The 14,908-nt window shown below is 33.9% G+C and overlaps 2 protein-coding genes and 1 non-coding gene across 3 annotated transcripts; 2 read left to right on the top strand and 1 right to left on the bottom strand.

The window, feature by feature from the left end:
- Nucleotides 1-3,403: 3,403 nt before the first annotated feature.
- On the top strand, nucleotides 3,404-8,156 carry LOC112764251 (neutral ceramidase 1). Its single transcript, XM_025809802.3, has 10 exons — nucleotides 3,404-3,826; nucleotides 4,084-4,499; nucleotides 4,657-4,865; nucleotides 5,251-5,595; nucleotides 5,737-6,001; nucleotides 6,097-6,355; nucleotides 6,464-6,589; nucleotides 6,802-6,865; nucleotides 7,119-7,282; nucleotides 7,384-8,156. Exons 2-10 carry the CDS (start codon nucleotides 4,162-4,164, stop codon nucleotides 7,930-7,932), a joined length of 2,319 nt encoding a protein of 772 aa, XP_025665587.1. The 5' UTR covers nucleotides 3,404-3,826; nucleotides 4,084-4,161; the 3' UTR covers nucleotides 7,933-8,156.
- Nucleotides 8,157-9,020: 864 nt separating this feature from the next.
- LOC112764997 (cytosolic enolase 3) lies at nucleotides 9,021-13,153 on the top strand. The gene is made up of 12 exons (XM_025810851.3): nucleotides 9,021-9,312; nucleotides 9,407-9,736; nucleotides 9,846-9,917; nucleotides 10,026-10,142; nucleotides 10,315-10,395; nucleotides 10,563-10,639; nucleotides 10,864-10,967; nucleotides 11,244-11,342; nucleotides 11,442-11,527; nucleotides 11,817-11,903; nucleotides 12,248-12,445; nucleotides 12,758-13,153. The coding sequence occupies exons 1-12, from the start codon at nucleotides 9,208-9,210 to the stop codon at nucleotides 12,821-12,823; spliced, it is 1,422 nt and encodes a 473-aa protein (XP_025666636.1). The 5' UTR covers nucleotides 9,021-9,207; the 3' UTR covers nucleotides 12,824-13,153.
- A 1,468-nt stretch (nucleotides 13,154-14,621) lies between these two features.
- On the bottom strand, nucleotides 14,622-14,693 carry TRNAG-UCC (transfer RNA glycine (anticodon UCC)). The gene has a single exon. It is a non-coding gene; the product is annotated as a tRNA-Gly (tRNA).
- Between the last annotated feature and the right edge of the window lie 215 nt (nucleotides 14,694-14,908).

Below are 14,908 nucleotides of genomic sequence, written 5' to 3'. Positions count from 1 at the left end.
CTCGTCTAACCTCATCTCTTTGATTTGGGTGATATTGCCAAATTTAAAGCCGTTTTCCAGGGTCTCGTTCCAAAGAATTAAGGTCAAACTCATCAGATGCAACTTTTTGAACTTTTGGAGATTGTATCTCACTTTTTTTTGTGATTCATTAAAATAGAAGAACTATCTACAGCTGTTGATATTGTAAAAGTTATATGTTCTCCTTCCTCTTTAAAAATGTATCAATTCTTTGATTTTTTTGTGATTATTTCATATAAAAATTTGAATATATATCCTATAAAATATGTAAAAAGGAAGTTAGAATGGCAAATATTAAAATTTATAATATTTATTGAATTTTTTTTATCAATTTATACAAATATAATAATATCATATTTATTGAATATTCTAATATTTTTTATCATATAAAAAATTAAATTAAATAAACAGTAAAATGTAAAATATAAAATAATACTAAATTACATAAATAAAAAATATCTATTTTTTTATATTTGAACTCAAAGGTAGAGAAAGTGTTGCTTATTGAATAGAGAGCTGCGAAATGCAAATAAACTCAGTTAAGTCCAAATTCAACATGTTTTGAATATTTAAAACTAAAAATTATTGTGTAATAAAAATAAAAAATAAAGATTAAATTTTGGTATTTTAAGTCATAGCAAATATTTGAGCCAATTGAACTAATTTTTTATTTTTTGAAAAAATATTACTAATTTTTTTACCAAAAATTTGGGAGCTATGCTCCCTTATCTTAACTAAGCTTCGTCCCTGTCCTGAACCATTTACAGAAACAGTTAACTAGTTAAGTATCTTGCAAGAAGAAAATAGAAACTTGACAAGTGGATGCAGATTAGAGTCTAGTCAAGAAAATAATTGATGATAACTGATCATAGTTCCCATTAAGGCACTAATTCTTGCTGCACCTACCTTCAAGCAATATTAAATGCTGGTGCACGCTGCACTAATGGATTATTATCCTGTGTCACAAACACTATATATTTGTTTATTTATTGATTGAACATATTCAAGATTTATGAAGTATAATATGACTGGACTTTTGGATCTTACTCCTATATCATAGCCTATCCCAAAATTGACGAATTTGAGGTCGATTTTGTGCTCCTCTGTTTGAATGTTAAACAATTGGTTAATACTCAAAATAATATTGAAAGATTAGCATAAGTCATTTGACCTCTTATATATATTTAACAATAATCAAGTTAGTAGATATGAAAAATCAAACATTGCATATAGAAATATATATTATAGAATAAATTACTATTTGTACCCATAAAAGATACAGATACTTACAAATGTATTCATATAAGAATAAAATGATAATTGTTAGGGTACTCTTGACACACAGAAGCCATCTTTTGTGGTTACAATTGTCGTTTTATTCTTATATGGGTATATTTGTCAGCGTCTATATCTTTTATGGGTACAAATGATAATTTATTCATATTTGATATTTTAATAAAAAAATTATTATATCATTATAAACAAGTATGATTATTTGTTTATTGTAGATTATGTAATTATTCTAATGGCATGATTATTTAGTTAATATATATATATATATATATAAGTTAATTTGATAATTAATTTTAATGTATATTAAATATTTTTATTTAATAATTTCATTTTTTTAAATCTATCTGAATTAAGGTAGTAATGTTATAAAGTTTTTATAATTGTTGACATGCAAAATATACTAAAATTTATTATGTCATCCTAGGTGTCAAAATGTAATCAGATATAGAATTAGAATTATTAATTATTGACGATTGAGTCATTGAAATATAAAAAAAAATTATAATAATAATTACTAAAAATATATGAAATAAAATATTATAATTATTGATAAATTTCAATATAAATAATAATTAACTATTAATTTATATACAATTGATTACATAATATTTTAAAAAAATAGTGAAAAAGAAGAAGGCTTATTTTTTTGGTTATAAAAGCTGTGAAAGTATTGTGCATGGGCCAATGAGTAATAGCTCAAATGGCATAATCTCCCCATACTCAATTAAGAGGTTGCGGGTTCGAGTCTCCTGTCTTTGAAAAAAAAAAAAAAAATAAAGTATTGTGCATGGTTATAGATGTTAGAGGTGCTAGACCAATTTGTGAGACCGCCCCGCTTTTGCTCAGATTTGGTGTGAAGAAGTCGGATCATGCGATTTCTTTGGGAGAAAAATTTTAAAAGCAAATCAGAGGGTCCGTTTTTCATGGAGGGAATATTTGAATTTTTGATGAAGCTAATCGGAGAGTTTGTGTTGTATATGAATTAATTTTTTTTAAGCATATATTCCTAAATTTTTAAAATTAATTATAACAGTAACAGTTAACCACTTAACTATAATTTTTAATATTATTACAAAAAATTCTAAACAAGTATTTTTTTATTTCTAATCTATTATATTACAAAAAAGTCTAAACAAGAATTAACTACATTTAAACATATATATTTTTAACTATTAACATATATTCCTAAATCTCTAAACTTAATTATAACCACTAACTACTTAATTATAACTTCTAATATTATTACAAAAAATTCTAAATTTTTTTTATTATTAATCTATTATATTACAAAAAATTCTAAACAAGAATCAACTACATTTACACCTTATTTAAATATTTATTTCTAAATTTCTATCAATAAAAATATATATTAAGTCACATATATCTTCTTCAGTTCAACTTCTAACAATAATAAATATAATTAAATTTATAAAAATAATAATTATAATTCTAAAATATAAAAAAAATTTAATAATAAACTTACATAATCAGAATGGTTGAGATATTTTATAATGTGAAGTTTAGGACGATCAACATTTCTAGATTTTGGTTTCTTTGACATTTTAATTTTTTTTTAGTGAAGTAGATGAAGCAGACAGCGTTCAAGGAGGAAAAAGAAGAAGGAATTGATGCTGGGTGGGGATGAAGGGGAAAGTGACTCGGAGGGTGGGTATGCATGCAATGAAGGAGTTTTGTTGGGTTAAAGGGGCACCGTTTGTGGGAGCAACACGCATGCAACACGTGGCTGGATATCAAGAACTCGGACGGTCCGTTTTGCACGAAAAACTTGGACCATCCGATTTGTCAGCTGCAACTCGCACGGTCTGATTACTCTCTCGCTGACATCACAAGCAGGTAAAGCTCCCTTATTCCATATCGGAGTCCTATACTAACTGAAGCTCCATAACAAAATTAAAAAGCGAAAGAAAAACATATGTAAATCAGTATCAGAATACGTCACATCAGTATAATTAACTTCAAAATATAATTTGTTGGAGAATAATATAATGATATAGTGATTAATTTATGAGTAATTATTTTTTACCAATTTAAACATTTAGTATTTAAACAATTAAACAAGCATAACTTGTGCAAAACTTATGAAACTATATTCTTATTTATTGAGGAACAAAACATTAAGTTTGTTTTTTAATTGGCTAATAAATAAATTATATTTTTCAATGAATGAATGAATTAGTTAGGTTGATCCAATGCAGTGAGAAACAAATTCGGAAGCTTCAAATAGCACGGCATGGAACCAACAACTTCACACTTGTTCTCTTTCCTCACTGGTTTCGTTGCTTCCATAGCAGTCCACTCTTGCAACATTGATTGAAGAGTGGCTGTTACATAACGATAATAATTAAAAATAACTCTCTCTCTCTCTCTCCCCCCCATTCTTCACTACTTCCTCCCTTTAATAATCTCCTGGTTCATTTTCTCTTATTTCCAACTTAGCTTAGATTACTTCGTCATGTTCATGTTCGTGTAAAGCTCGCAACTTTGCATCTGGGTGGTGAGGAACTCAACTCTCCTTTTATTGCTTCATAATAATGTCTAGTATATTTGAATTATTATTATATTTTTTTTTAATCAAGTATATTGGGTGTGAATATATGATTTATTAGGAACTTGGAATTGATAGTTATTTGTTAGACATGCATTAGGAACTAGGAAGTTCTGAAATTTTCAATTTTAGGTTCAATTTTTTGTTGTGTGGTTTTGAATTTGAAGTTTCAATAACTGAAAGCTTTGTGGTTGTGATTTGTGAAGGGAAATGAGAACAACTGACTAAGCTTGAAAATAGGAAAAAGAATTGGTCTTTTGATTGATTTGAACTTGGGTTGTGAAATGGAGTTCCCTTCCCTCTCTATGAGGGCATGTAAAACCATGGGAGGTTGGACCCTTTTGTTGCCGCTAGTACTGCTGCTATGGAGTTCTGTTGTGCATTCAAATTCGGATTACTTGATTGGTCTTGGAAGCTATGACATCACTGGTCCTGCAGCTGATGTCAATATGATGGGGTATGCCAACGCAGAACAAATTGCATCTGGTGTTCACTTCAGGCTCAGGGCTCGTGCTTTCATTGTCGCCGAGCCAAATGGTAACCGGGTGGTGTTTGTGAACCTTGATGCTTGCATGGCTTCACAGCTTGTGACTATCAAAGTTCTTGAGAGGCTGAAAGCAAGGTAAAAGTAAAACAATGATTTGGTATTATGATTACTTTGCAGAAACTATGATAGATTTCTTAGATTTCGCTGTGTAGTTATGCATTTTTTTTCCATTTCTTAATTATTTACCATCCTTAATTGCATGCCTGAGGTTGTACTTCGCTTGGTTTGGCAGATATGGTGATCTTTACACTGAAAAGAATGTAGCTATTAGTGGAATTCACACTCATGCTGGTCCTGGTGGTTATCTCCAGTATGTTGTGTATATTGTAACATCCCTTGGATTCGTTCGCCAGTCATTTGATGTCATTGTTGATGGAATTGAGAAAAGCATTGTTGAGGCTCATGAAAATCTCCACCCAGGATCAATATTTGTCAACAAAGGTAAGGAAAAGAAGTTGTATTGTTTTTCTCTTTCCCAGTAAGGCACTTGTCCACTCACATGCATAACCATGGCTTCCATATTATTTAAAATTTATAGTGGTTTTAAGTATTTTTCTGTTTAAGCGTGCTGGGTTAAGATGAAAAACTATAGGAGGCAAATTGATCAGTTTGTGTTTCATTTTGTTTTGACTTTTCGGTTTTGTGTTATGTCTACAGCAATTTAGAAATGAAAGAATCAGGAAATTACACATGTGCTAGATGAGACACAAATTTTTCTATTTTTTCTCTCAAAGAATAGTATCCAAGTATGTTGACTATTATGTCAACTTTCTTCCTCTCTATGGTGATATCATAAGGTTATAACACAGTTATCTTCAACTTATAGGAGAGCTCTTAGATGCCGGTGTAAATCGCAGTCCTAGTGGTTATCTCAATAATCCTGCTGAAGAGAGAAGCAAATATAAGTATAATGTGGATAAAGAAATGACTCTCTTAAAGTTTGTTGATGCTGAATGGGGTCCTGTTGGAAGCTTCAATTGGTTTGCTACTCACGGAACCTCAATGAGTCGTACAAACGCATTAGTTAGTGGGGATAATAAAGGTGCTGCTGCACGTTTTATGGAAGACTGGTTTGAGCGAAAAAATGCTGTAAAAATGGATAATGTTGGATTTGAAGATGGTGGCATCCCCCGAAGAATCTCAAACATAATTCCCAGCCTTAATGATAATCGTGAGTTAGTTATTGTTGTTTATATTTTGACTTAATGTGTGCAATGATGATATAATTGATTGCATTATCTTAGTCCATAATTTCTAAGTTCTGAACTTCTGATAAAGTGCCTCTAATTCGATTCAAAATTTGTGGGTACAGACCATGAACTACTGGAAATCGCAGCCTCCTTCCAATCTCCTCCTGGAAGACCAGTAACAAAATCTTCGAGCATTGCAAGACGCGTAAGAGGTGCACTTAGGCAGGCTGACAAGCCTAAATTTGTATCTGCATTTTGCCAATCGAATTGTGGTGACGTTAGTCCAAATGTCCTTGGAGCTTTTTGTATAGATACTGGACGACCTTGTGACTTCAATCATAGTACTTGTGGAGGGAAGAATGAATTATGCTATGGCCGAGGACCAGGGTAATTATTTATTACATTTAAACTTTTCTATCAAGTGCATTAAAAATTTACCTAACCTTTTTATTACTATATCACATCCTATCACCAATGTGCAGCTATCCAGATGAATTCGAAAGTACACGTATGATAGGAGAGAGACAATTTAAAAAAGCAGTGGAACTATTCAGTGGAGCATCTGAACAGATTAAAGGGAAGGTTGATTCTCGACATGCCTACATAGACTTCTCCCAGCTTCAGGTAAATCTTCCGAATTCCAAGGTAGTAAAGACATGCCCCGCTGCAATGGGATTCGCATTTGCTGCTGGAACAACAGATGGACCTGGAGCTTTTGATTTCACGCAAGGTGATGATCAGGTAACCACTGATTTCATACTTTATGTTGACTGGTTCCATTATCTTCAATTCGTGCTCTTAAATTGCTTTCATTGTCTCTGCTTATTCTTTGTTCTAATTGTATGCCAGGGAAATCCTTTTTGGAAGCTGGTCCGCAACTTGATTAGAACACCAGGCCAGGAACAAATTGATTGCCAGAAGCCAAAGCCCATTTTGCTTGATACTGGTGAAATGAAAGTACCATATGATTGGGCAGTAAGTTACTTATTCATCCTGAACTTCAATGAATTCAAACACTCTCAAAGATAATTTTATGTCACTATTATGACTACTTGTGGTTTTCCCAATACACTTATTTTGCTTGGTTGAAAGATGTTCCTTATAGAAAACTATGTTGCTCCTCGCTCGTACTATTAAAAGTATAATTGTTACTTGCATTAACCTTTCTTCTCTAATGTTCATCGCAGCCTTCAATACTTCCCATCCAGATCCTCCGAGTTGGACAGTTTGTTATTCTTAGTGTACCAGGAGGTATGGACTCTTATTCTTAATTCCTATGATGATTAACATTTCGATCCTTCACATTTTGAGACAACTAGTTTCAACTATCAATGACCTCATTGCAATTAGAAGCACCGTATATAAATCAATATTAATGAGAAATACACTCCTTGGATCAAATTTTTTAACATTTTTGAGCTTATAAGTTGTAAGAATATGCTGAAATGTTACTGATACCATGATATCTTGATGATTTGGGTTGTAACGGTTTCAATTCTGACAGAATTTACAACAATGGCTGGAAGGCGTCTTCGTGATGCAGTGAAGACAGTGCTAAGTGGTCACAAAGATTTCGGTAACAACATTCATGTTGTTATAGCTGGGTTGACTAATACTTACTCACAGTATGTGACAACATTTGAAGAGTACGAAGTGCAAAGATATGAGGTCAGGCAAAATTCTTTTGCAGAGAGACACAAATCATGTCATCAAATTGTTTTTAGATTATAGCAGTAATGTATCTGCTTTCTATTTTTCTGCATTGTCAGGGTGCTTCCACGCTTTTCGGTCCACACACACTCAGTGCATACATTCAAGAGTTCACGAAGCTTGCAAACGCTCTCATCAGTGGCCAGCCGGTAGAACCAGGGCCACAACCCCCGGATCTCCTCGACAAGCAGATAAGTTTGCTGACACCGGTAGTGGTGGACACAACACCTCTGGGCTCAAACTTCGGGGATGTCATCTCTGATGTGCCCAAGAACGCTACCTTTAAGAGAGGCGACATGGTGTCGGTTACTTTCTGGTCTGCATGCCCCAGAAATGACCTAATGACAGAAGGTACATTCTCACTTGTGGAATTCCTCCAAGGAAAGGAAACTTGGGTTCCTACCTATGATGATGATGACTTCTGCTTGAGGTTCAAGTGGTCGCGGCCTTCTAAACTCAGCTCGCGAAGTAAAGCAACCATAGAATGGAGAATTCCACAGGATGTAGCTCCTGGTGTATACAGAATAAAACATTTTGGTGCTGCAAAGAGTTTGTTAGGATCCATTCGCCACTTTACAGGTTCATCAAGTGCATTTGTAGTAGCATAAATAAAGGGGAGGGATGGTGAATGGTGAATACTCATTATACATGCCTAAAGCTATTCATTACTACATTGTTGTTGATTTGTTCTGATACTGAGTTCTCTAGCAGAACACCATGAATCAGAGGTTGAAATAGTTGATTAAGTTGTTGTATTTGTTAACTATTGCTCTTCAGACATGGTTAATTATTTATACAAGAAGAATACATGCAAAGAAATGTTGAGTTGTTATTTGTGTCTTAATTTTCAAATTGTTAAATTTCTGACTCTAAACATTTCTAAATATTCTTAGTACAAGTCTAAAACTGCTGAGGATCATGACTATGTTCATTTTGTTAATATTGAAATTTGAATCGCTAAAATGAATAAATAAGATTCTCAGTTGTATTTTTAGTTCAATTAAGGAACATAAAATTTTCCCTTTTTCCATTCATGAAACTAGTTTGAGCATAATACTTGGTTCTTTACAATTATTTATGTGCTACAAAAACTTGGGCTCTTAATTATTAATTATTAATGATGGGTCATATATAATAATAAGAAAGGATTAATTGGGATACAAAAGGTATATAAATAATATTTAATAGTATAAAAAATATTATCTTGTAGGTAAATTACAATTGAACCTTAGAAATTGAAATTTAAAAGCTGCGTTTGTTTTTGAGAATAGGATAAGATAAATACTAAGAATAAGACATAAATAATAGATATAAAGAGTTTGTTTTTGAGAATAGGATAAGATAAATACTAAGAATAAGACATAAATAATAGATATAAAGAATTTAGTATTTTTGTATTCTGTTTGATGATAATGAAAATCTAATTTATTTTTATTTATTTTATTTAAAAAAATTGAGAAAAAAATATAATAATAAAAAATATAATTATAAAAAATTAACAAGAATAATAAAAAAAATAAAATATAAGTTATATCTGTGACAAAATGAACACAAAATATATCAATTCAATATTTTTGGACACAATATCTCTCTCCATATTTCATTTGTCAAATACGATTTTGTGCCTGCAAAGAGTCACAGAAACGTTCTCTTTTTTCTTTTTTGGGTAAATTATATTTAAAAAGGGTAAAATTGGAAAGGCAAGTTACGTAAGGAATACGACGTCGTCTCCGAGAATCTCCAGCTAGGTAGCTAGCAGCTTCAGCTGCAGAAGCGTGTTTCCGTCGCAGCGGAAGAACAATTCTCAGTTCTCAATTACGGTTACTGTGTCTGTGTGTTGAAGACGAAGCATTTGAATTGAATTGAATTAGTGGAAAACAAAAATGTCAGTGCAGGAGTACCTGGACAAGCACATGCTCTCTCGAAAACTCGAGGATGCTGTCAATGCCGCCGTTAGGGCTAAAACCCCCGATCCCGTCCTCTTCATCGTAACCTACTCTTCACTCTTCTCTCTTCTCTCGTCATTTCTCCGTTTTCCTCTTCTCTCAATCGATTCCTTTTTTTGTTTGTTTGTTTATTCAGTCGAATCACATGAAGAAATCAGTGCAATCAGTCATCACAAAAGTGAAGGCACGTCAGATCCTCGATAGCAGGGGAATTCCAACGGTGGAAGTGGACCTTCATACCAACAAAGGTGTTTTCCGCGCCTCCGTCCCCTCCGGCGACTCCTCCGGCATGTACGAGGCCGTCGAGCTTAGGGACGGCGACAAAGGCGTCTACCTTGGAAACGGGGTTGCTAAGGCTGTGAAGAACATCAATGACAAGATTTCTGAAGCGCTTGTTGGTATGGATCCCACTCTTCAGTCACAGATTGATCAGGCCATGATTGACCTCGACAAAACCGAGAAGAAGGTCCCTTAATTTCTCACATTCTTTCCCTTTGAACAACCAATCACTATTTCTCTTTGTTCATTGTTTTTGTTGCTGCTGATTTTTAGTTTTTTTTTTTTTATTTTTTCAGGGTGAACTTGGAGCTAATGCTATTTTAGCCGTGTCCATTGCTGCCTGTAAAGCTGGAGCTGCTGAAAAAGAGGCATGCTTTTCTCAAGTCTTTTATCTTTTGGGGGGTTAAATAACAAGAAGTTCATGATCGTTCAGTTTTTAAGGTGGAAAGCCAGTATGATTGTTTCTGTAATTTCAGGTGCCACTTTACAGGCACATTGCTGACCTGTATGGAAAAGTCAGTCCCATGCTTCCTGTTCCGGCCTTTACTGTTATCAGCGGCGGAAAGCATGCGGGCAATAATCTGGCCATTCAGGTATAGCTTCTGTTTCACTTTGCTTCATTTTTTAGCCATGCTTATAAGTGTGTGAGTAATCTTGCTGTAGTTAGGCTTATAAGTGATTAAGTTCTGTGTTCTGTCTGCTGCTTTGTTGTGTAGACGATTCTTTCACACATGTAAAGCTTTCTTATATAGTTTGTGTCGTTAGGAAATAATGATCCTCCCAACCGGAGCAAATAGATTTGTGGAAGCTCTGCAAATGGGCACCGAGACCTATCATCACTTGAAGGTGATTTTACTTATTTATCTATGTTCTGATTTCCCTTTGATCTCCTCAAAGTCCAGTTTGTTGTTTCTCAGCCTTATTTTTCATTGGATTAAAGAATCCTAGCAGCCACTAGCAGATAGTATGTTTAAGCTGATACATTAATTTTCTGGTTGATGATAAAAGGGCAGGCTGTTATAACAGAAAAATATGGTACACATGACTGTAATGTTGGTGAAAGTGGTGGCTTTGCTCCTAATGTCTCCAGGCAAGCTATTTTATTGTTTGTTATGTAGTCTTTTACTAAAAAGGGTATGAAAGCATAATTAGTTATGTTAAAGATGCATGTGCTTAATAATAATACATTTGGAAAAGATCCTAACAAGTGAGAATAATATTAATTTTTTTTTCATTTTTCTTAAATCTAAAGTTATTACTTTCAGAGTTCTTTTGATTTATTTCATTCAGCTGACTTAAGTTAAGTATCATCAGCTTTAGAGAAGCCCTGGATCTTGTAAAGGAGGCAATTCGCCGAGCTGGTTATACTGACAAAATACAGATAGCACTTGATGTTGCTGCTACTAACTTTTGTATAGGTAATTGCAATTTTCAGTCTCTTTTGTACCTCTAGATGTTCAGAAGATGGAATATGCTGATACGTGCTTACTATAATATTGCATAATGCTATTAAAATGAATTGCTTTATATGAATTGTCTTTACTATTTCAGTGTCACTTTCAAAAAAATAGATGCAGTTTCTGTTACAACAAAGCTACTATCCTTCCTACAGATGTTAACAATTCTATTACACTTCCGAGAAATCTTTTACCTTTGACTACCTTGAAGCAGTATATGTGTTTCCCCTGATATAGGTACAAGATATGATCTGGACTTCAAATCTCCTCAAAAGTCAGGACAGAATTTTTTGTCAGCGGAGGATATGGTGGAGTTGTACAGGGAGTTATGTAATGGTCAGTAATTTTCTAACTATATTTTTTTTCCTAATGATATCATACGTCGTCTAGGCTATACTTCATGCTTGTTTTGTATCTTTCTTTCTGAATATGCAGATTTCCCAATTGTATCAATAGAAGATCCATTTGACAAGGAAGATTGGGAACATATCAAGCGTTTCTCTAGTACTGGAATTTGTCAGGTGTAATTTCTTATGCAATTGATATTTTATATGAGTTAATGCACATTCAATCTCTGTCCTTGTTAAGTTGTGCTAGATGCTATGGTGTACGCCCTATCCTTTTGGTTATTACAGAACATTTTAAATGAAAAATAACTTTGTATTAATGCCACATTTTCACAATACAGAATCTCTGTTGCCTGATTGTGGTTTTAAGTTTAGAAATATACTGACATGTTACCAATGAGATGTTTACTTGATCTACTGGATACTTCTTTGAATGGTTTCCCCTCATTCCAATGTTATGCAGGTAGTTGGGGATGATCTTTTGATGTCTAATGTAAAACGCATTGAGAGAGCAATACTAGAGTATGCATGTAATGCTCTTCTTCTTAAGGTAACTGATTATAATTTAAATGAACTTTGAAGGGGTTCCTTTGTTTAGTTCAAAATTGTTCCCACTTTTTCTTCATAGAATTAATCCTGTTTCATTAATAGGGGTGTTGGATATCCAGAGTTTGCAAAAAGGTTGCTTTTTGTGCAAAATACATTAGAAGATAGAGTTTACAAAGCCACTTTATATAAATATATTAGCTTGACTGCACCTTAGTTTTTCCAGTGCGTTTTAGCTTTAGTTTTTTGGTCATTTAAGAGGATATATAAATCCTTCTCTTTGTGCCCTTCCGTGTATCTTTCCTGAAAATGAAACAACAAATGTGATGATTTCCCATTGTAATGTAGATCAACCAAGTTGGAACTGTTACAGAGGTCATTGAGGTGGTGAAGCAGGCAAAGGAAGCACATTGGGGAGTGGTAACTTCTCATAGATGTGGGGAAACTATAGACTCTTTCATAGCTGATTTATCTGTTGGCCTTTCCGTTGGTCAGATCAAAGCAGGAGCTCCTTGCAGAGGCGAGCGACTAGAGAAGTACATCCAGGTCTCTTTCTTATTTCTTATGCTGATGGAATTAGTGCACTTTTGTGGCTTACTTCAAATATTGACCTGCTAACCATTATTCTTCATCCGACTATCGTTGCAAAAAGATGGAAATTATTTATTTAGCATGACAAACCAGTTAGACACCCTTCTCTATCCATACTGCTAAACTTCATGCACAAGTCTAAGCAGAGTTTTGTGAACTATCTACTATCTTGATGGATGTAGACTTTTTGGTTTGCTTACTGTCATTTTAGGGTGTTAGTCATTCAATATTTTAGCCTGTAGTACTATGATTTGAATTTTGATGCAGCTACTGCGAATTGAGGAGGAGCTTGGAGATCAAGCAGTTTATTGTGGTGTAGATTGGAAGCAATGATGATGAACAATTTAATAGGGGTTTTTTTTCAGATACGCCTTTTTTACTTTGTTGAAGTTTGATACGCGAGGTCGAAGTTCATTCTTGTACCATATTCAACAGCATCCAATGTACTATTGTCTTGATCATTCCCGTTATCATTTTTTTTTTTGGCTGTTACTCTTGGGGTTCTTTTGGTCGTTATGCCATTAGTTTAGCTAGTCTTATCAATGAGTATTCAAGAATGTTTATGAGATAGTGTGGCTTGTTTATTTATACATTGATATATTGGAAATATACTAACACTAATACAAACGTGAAATTTTATGGGTTTTCGCATCAAAATAAAAATTTTTCTCTGATCAAGTGACTTCTATTACGGCTATTCTTGGCTCTACGCCTATTGTTGGAGTGTTAGACTCATCAAGTAAACTCTAGCCTTTATGATAGACCCATTTCCAAGCTTAAACCCAGGGCTAACACTAACAGGAAAGCCTACAACATATCCAGGTGGTACTCTCCAACCTGAAAATCTCACCACACTGCATATACTCTTTATGGAACTCAGCTCCAGGACTTGCCTCAAAGTGACTTGGTGCAAGTTTAAGTGAGACTGCAACCAAATGAAGCAACAACACAGCCTTAAAACTTTGTCCTTGGATGGTTTCCTCAACAGACTTGACTCTGCTGCTCCAAATTGCCAAACAAGACTCCTCCATCTTTGGATGGACAATGCTAAGGTACTTGTTTGAGCAGAATCTGCCAAAATGGCATGTCGGTAAAATTCCAAGGAGCTCAGCAGGATCCATGGACTTCATGTCTCGGTATTGTGTGAAGCAATTGCGGCGAAACTGATCAGGGTTGAGAAGGGTGGAGAGGCTGCCGTCCATGTAGAGCAATTTCAATTCAACCTGCCATACACACTTTAATTAAGGAAAATGGACCCATGGTGATTGCAACTTCGGAACATAGGATTCTTCTATTGAAAGAGCTTGCATTTTTGTCATGAAACAGAGCATTCTATGCATTAATGCCATTCATGAACTAGATCAAACCCACCGAAATCTTGAAAAAAAAAAAAAAAAAAAAAGCAATTGTCCAATGAGATTTATTTCATACATAATTTACATTCCATACATCAATTTAAAAAAGAAATTAAAAGAATTATAAATAAATGCAAAATTATGAAGCATACTGCATACATGTCCCTTTCCCGGTACTCACAAGTCACAATTCATTGCATGGAAATGGACAACATATTACTACAAAGAACAACATTGTCCTTGTGAGTGTCAGAGAGGCCCATTCCTCTTTAAGCCGTGACATGAGTGGCATGCAATGAAAGCATACTCCAATGCAAATGAGAAGTTATCAGTGTCAGTGCATGGTTTACTCTTACATAAGCAGGAAAAAGAAAAAGTAGAGGACTATGATGCTATCCATGTGATCTATACTACCAATATCCCTTACCAAACTCACCTAACATCAGTTAAGAGGTGCAATGAGCTTTGAGATCAAGTCATTGATCTTTCATATAAAAAGATGACCAAGAGTGAATTGTTACAAAGTTAATATTATAAGCAATCAATATATACCCGTATCAGATCAATAAATTATGCAGGTACCAAACTCTCAAAGTCCAAAGCATGCAGTATGGATTAACAATCAATTATTCAACTTTAGGGACACAGTACAACCCTAATAATTATAAGCATATAAATATAAATCTATATCTGTACATTGCATTAATCCAATTTAAGGCTGTAGTAAGATTTCGTGCGAATATAATAATTGAAAATCGTTTTAAAAAACAAATACATGCGTTTGCCGGGAGTCGAACCCGGGTCTATTGCTTGGAAGGCAATTATCCTAACCGTTGGACTACAAACGCAGTGGATGCCTCAGCTTCTAATTTATATTCTCTAATTTTCAAGTAAGGTCTCTCTTATGAACCGTTGAATCCTCTGTTCCTTATAAGCCTCTCATACCTCCATCCCTAAATATCTTACAATAATTTAATGATGATACTATGCTTGTCGCAATCTGATTACTTTGTTATTGAGTGCTCATTATGACCATATTTATCACATATTCAATGAAAATACG

This window comes from Arachis hypogaea, chromosome 17 (genome assembly GCF_003086295.3).
Source record: "Arachis hypogaea cultivar Tifrunner chromosome 17, arahy.Tifrunner.gnm2.J5K5, whole genome shotgun sequence".
In the NCBI taxonomy this organism is placed as follows: Eukaryota; Viridiplantae; Streptophyta; class Magnoliopsida; order Fabales; family Fabaceae; genus Arachis; species Arachis hypogaea.
Note: the sequence above shows the minus strand (reverse complement) of the source record. Positions and strands in the feature narration are given on the sequence as shown.

Excerpts from the sequence above, each read along its gene's own strand:
- LOC112764997 (XM_025810851.3), top strand. The coding sequence starts at position 9,208 with ATGTCAGTGCAGGAGTACCTGGACAAGCACATGCTCTCTCGAAAACTC. Across the intron at positions 11,343-11,441 it reads GTACAGGGAGTTATGTAATG|ATTTCCCAATTGTATCAATA; the intron begins GTCAGTAATTTT and ends CTGAATATGCAG. Across the intron at positions 11,904-12,247 it reads GTAATGCTCTTCTTCTTAAG|ATCAACCAAGTTGGAACTGT; the intron begins GTAACTGATTAT and ends ATTGTAATGTAG.
- LOC112764251 (XM_025809802.3), top strand. The coding sequence starts at position 4,162 with ATGGAGTTCCCTTCCCTCTCTATGAGGGCATGTAAAACCATGGGAGGT. Across the intron at positions 4,866-5,250 it reads ATCAATATTTGTCAACAAAG|GAGAGCTCTTAGATGCCGGT; the intron begins GTAAGGAAAAGA and ends TTCAACTTATAG. Across the intron at positions 7,283-7,383 it reads ACGAAGTGCAAAGATATGAG|GGTGCTTCCACGCTTTTCGG; the intron begins GTCAGGCAAAAT and ends CTGCATTGTCAG.